Source organism: Pagrus major, chromosome 19 (genome assembly GCF_040436345.1).
Source record: "Pagrus major chromosome 19, Pma_NU_1.0".
Taxonomy (NCBI): Eukaryota; Metazoa; Chordata; class Actinopteri; order Spariformes; family Sparidae; genus Pagrus; species Pagrus major.
The window spans coordinates 29605098-29610097 of NC_133233.1; the positions used below are offsets into that span (position 1 = coordinate 29605098).

At 44.6% G+C, this 5000-nt stretch overlaps 1 protein-coding gene across 1 annotated transcript in view; it reads right to left on the reverse strand.

The window, feature by feature from the left end:
* Window positions 1-5000, reverse strand: part of ptprma (protein tyrosine phosphatase receptor type Ma) — a 118968-nt gene that overhangs the window by 56725 nt on the left and 57243 nt on the right. Inside the window, exon 9 of the mRNA XM_073487916.1 lies at window positions 4866-5000. This exon is cut by the window's right edge and continues 46 nt beyond it. Coding sequence (XP_073344017.1) covers window positions 4866-5000 — 135 coding nt within the window. The remainder of the gene's footprint in view (window positions 1-4865) is intronic.

Genomic DNA, 5000 nt, shown 5'->3' on the forward strand with positions numbered 1-5000 from the left:
GATGATATAAAGTCAGGCTCAGCCATCATCTCCTCCTGATGATATAAAGTCAGGCTCAGCCATCATCTCCTCCTGATGATATAAAGTCAGGTGAAGTCTCGTAGTCCACAGAACATTTCTGGAGCTTCACAGTAAAACAGAGTTGCAGCGTTCTGCTGAACAGCTGAAGCAGCTGGAGATGATTTAAAACATCAGATGTCTCCATACAGCTCGTCTGCTGTGATCACAGAGATCAACCTGATCTGAGGAGAACATATTTACACCTAAGACATCACTGATCACCCACCTACAATACAGAACTGAGTTCTCTCTACAGACAGCTTAACAACCATTCACACCTGGGCTCACCTGGCCTTAGAAACCCACATGAAGACCGGTCGGGTCAACAACCCACAAGTGGCCCTAACGACTCTATAAGGACACTCCCACACTCTGCATGGACACTCCCACACTCTGCATGGACACTCCCACACTCTGCATGGACACTCCCACATTCTGCATGGACACTCCCACATTCTGTAAGGACACTCCCACACTCTGCATGGACACTCCCACGCTGTGTAAGGACACTCCCACACTATGTAAGGACACTCCCACACTGTGTAAGGACACTCCCACACTCTGTAAGGACACCCCCACACTCTGCATGGACACTCCCACACTCTGCATGGACACTCCCACACAGAGTGTAAAGCCTGCAGCTCCTCCAGTTAGTTAGAAGTGAAGGAGAGGATGAGATGAGAGGTGAAACGTCTTCAACAAACTGAAACAAGTCCAGTTGACTACGATACAGAACTTAGAGGTACCAGGACCTGGATGAACCTTCATCAACATGTTATTTATTCAGATGAAATCTTCACCGGAGCTGCTGAGCTAACAGGGTTAGCTGTACATAACATCTTCTTTATCCTGTTCGTAACTGAAGAAGGTTCAGGACACTCGGATGTTTAACTCATGACTGACCCTCTACAGACACACTGTGTCCACATGAGGCGACTGTTCACTCATCGTACATGAGCTCCTGCTCCGGGTCGGGCTGTGAGTACTGGTGTCAGCATCGGACCGACCTCATGAAAGCCGTCCTGAAACAGACACCATGAGCAGACAGACGCTCGGACATTCAGACAGGAAGACGAATAAAAGATAAAAATACAGAAGTAAAAGCACTAAAAGTGAGGGAGAGGTTTGGTTTGTATGGACGAGCGGAGCGTGAACATCTGAGGTGAAAAGAGAGAAAGAGGGCGAGCGAGTGAAATATTCATATCATATTTTCTAAAAGCCTCGACAAACACCACACACACTTTAATGGATGTTAACACACACGCAGAAAAATTGTTTTATTTTCATGACCAATGCTGACCTTGTGTGTGTGTGTGTGTGTGTGTGTGTGTGTGTGTGTGTGTGTGTGTGTGTGTGATGTGTGTGTGTGTGTGTGTGTGTGTGTGTGTGTGTGTGTGTGTGTGTGAGTGTGTGTGTGTGTGTGTGTGTGTGTGTGTGTGTGTGTGTGAGTGTGTGTGTGTGTGTGTGTGTGTGTGTGAGTGTGTGTGTGTGTGTGTGTGTGTGAGAGAGATGTAGGAACGGACCTGAACCGATGATTTATATGTTTTTGTGATCTGTTTTGTGATCTTCCCATTATTTCCACCCAGAACTGAACCGACTCCGAACCAAACAGAGTGAAAACTGAAACTCTTCACTGTAATGTGTTCAGACTTCAGGACGTGACGACGGCTCGGAGCTGAAACACGTTCGTTTACTGTGCAGAATAAAAAAAGAGATTTGAACTTTACGTTTCTTTATGTTCACTTCTCTGTTTGTGTTCTGGTCCGTTTGTTCAGGGTTAGAAAACATCCTGTTGTGTCTTAAAACACCTGATTCTGTCTCAACAAACAGAACCGGTCCCAAAGTCTCGTTAAACACATCCAGTGGTTTCACTCTGACAGACGTCAGAACACTTCTGATCCGATACGTATCATTTAAACATATCGGAGGTTTACAGAAGTGTTTTATTTTGGCGGGGTGTGGTTTTAATCTAATATACTGATCAAACGGACACATTTCAGCAGGAAGTGATGATTTACAGTCTCACACAAACTGTCTCCATCAGTCACATGACCCTCAGTCTGCCCTGCAGGAGGCCGGCCCGTACGCAGCCTGACAGGCAGAATCCGGGGCAGAACGGGACCGAAGCAGAATACGAGATGATGAAACATGAAGCGGCTCGCTGTGACTTCCTGTTTATCTGCCACCACGCTGAGTCGCCTCACTGAGCTCTAAGTCCTAAAGCTTGTATGATGGACACACTGATTTATTATTAAACACACACGCACGCACACACGCACACACACACACACACACACACACACAAGCGGAGGCTGGTTTATAATTTATTAGAAGTAAAATGAATAAATAAAAATGAGCTGAAGACAGACGAGTGTTATCAGAGCGAACATCATCACACTGAGAGTGTGTGTGTGTGTGTGTGTGTCTGTGACACTCTGAGCTCTGCTTGCTGTCAATCACACACACACACATTTCTTTCTTTCTTCATGTTTCCTGCTGTTGATCCCAGAGGAGCGTTTGTTTGAATCCACTGACAGTCCCAGAGGGGCGGAGCTTACAACAAAGGAACAATCAGACTTATTTTGTTTTCTGATCTAGAACCTGACAACATCCTGAAGAACCCCAAGAACTTTATCAAGGAACCCAAAAACCTGAAGGATGACACGAACACCTCAATAATGTCACAGAAAACCTCTTCAAGAACCTCTGGACCCTGGACAAGAACCACTGAGACCTACAAGAACCTCTGGACCCTGGACAAGAACCACTGAGACCTACAAGAACCTCTGGACCCTGGACAAGAACCACTGAGACCTACAAGAACCTCTGGACCCAGGACAAGAACCACTGAGACCTACAAGAACCTCTGGACCCAGGACAAGAACCACTGAGACCTACAAGAACCTCTGGACCCAGGACAAGAACCACTGAGACCTACAAGAACCTCTGGACCCAGGACAAGAACCTTTAGAGGGGCCACTACGACCTCTTCACGGGTCCTACACTGTAAGAAGGCGCCAAAGAAAACTGTAAATACTGTCAGGGTCGTTATATTTTCTGCAATTAAAATACAGTTTCTCTGTAATTTCACGAGGTTCTTGTTTGATTTCCGTGTTTTTAGTGTTCAGTATTGATTCTGTATCCATATGTAAAGAATGACTTTATCTTTAAATACAGTCAGATGTTTACTAAAGTATCTTTATGTGGAAAAAATACATTTTCTGTTAAAAAAGAACATTTTGTGTCGATTCACAGTCACAGATTTATTTTACATTTGATCACGAAGGATCCTTATTCTCATTTGTCTACTTGTGAGAAGAAGACTGTTGCATCATGGGACAAAGGTACCGTAGAGAACCTCATTAGGACCAGGTGGACTACAAGAACCCCCCGTCCTCCCTCACTGGATCCACAGGGATAAAAACTGGTTCTGATAAAATTCACAAAGATCAAAGTTCCTTCAGACGGAACATTATCATTGTTGTTATTCAGCTTAAAGGCTGGAGAACGTTGGTCTGATGTGAGCTGAGGGGCTGGGGGCGGGGTTATCATGGGCGGGGGCGGGGTTATTAGGGGCTGGGGGCGGGGTTATCGGGGGGCTCAGTGGGAGAGACAGACAGGTATGCGGGTCTGTCAGCTGCAGTATGTGTTTATGAGAACATACCAGAGACAGGTCACCACCCTGAGAGGTGTTGAAGTCAGTCATGTAACAGCAGGTCTCAGAGGCGGACATGTTGAAACCTGACACACACACACACACACACACTCACACACACACACACACACACACGCACACACACACACACACACACACACACACACACACACACACACTCATTTCCTCCACACACTCCTCCAATAACAGAAATCCTTCAACACACACAAATCTCTACAGGAATCTTTCGTCCTCTGCAAAAACTAATAATAATAATAATTATTATATTTGTCTAAAACTGAAGTTATTAATGTGACGTCACAAGATCTGAGTTTATGTTTGTTTCTTGACAACATTCTGAAATTATTTTACTATTTTCAATGAAAATAAATAGTAAAAATAATAATTCTGTTGCTGTAAAACTGCATCCACTCAGTTCAGCTCACATTAATCATTTTAACTGTATGCACTGATTTAAACTACTGATATTTATTATTTGTAATATGTAGTATGTTTGTATTAAGTGTCTAAATGTTTTGTTTTAAAGTTCTGTGTCGACCATAGAAGGGACTAAAGCATTATAATAAACTAGCAGCTATTGTCTCGTATGTTGTTAAATTATAATCAGCTTCAAATAAGACGAGAAAAAGACAAAATAAAATATTACAGAATCTAAATCATCCAGAATAAAAACTGTAAAACATTAAAACTGAAAAACAAAACGATAAACAGAGAACAGCAGCAGCAGTCAGACTGGTGCACCTGTGTAATTAGCACGCTAATTGCTAATCACATGCTGTTGGTTGTTTGTTTGCACCCACAGGACACACACACACGCGCAGCATGCTATGGTGATGTGTACAGTGATGCCATTAGGAGCTAATGAGCGCTGCACTAACGAAGCTCAGCTCAGCTCACTGTCTTAATGACCTCACCGTTAACCATTAGCCACCTGATGAGCTCAGCGCTAACGCAGCCTAGCACGGCACGCTAATGACTCCACCATTAACCTCCTGATGAGCTCTGTAAGGGTGTAGCCTAGCAGTTAGCCACTAGCAATCATTTCAGTCAAGGGACATTACAACAAAAACTGACATCATCATCATCATCATCATCATTTAGCTGCAGGTGTGACCGGAGCCTGACTCACCTGCACACTTGGTCCTGGCTCGAAGAGGTGGTCCGGGGTTCCCGGTGCCTCCATCCAGGGGCCTAGTGAGCAGCACACTGATCTCGTACTCGGTGTCGGGGTCCAGGTGTCCGATCTTGTGTGTGGGTTTATCAA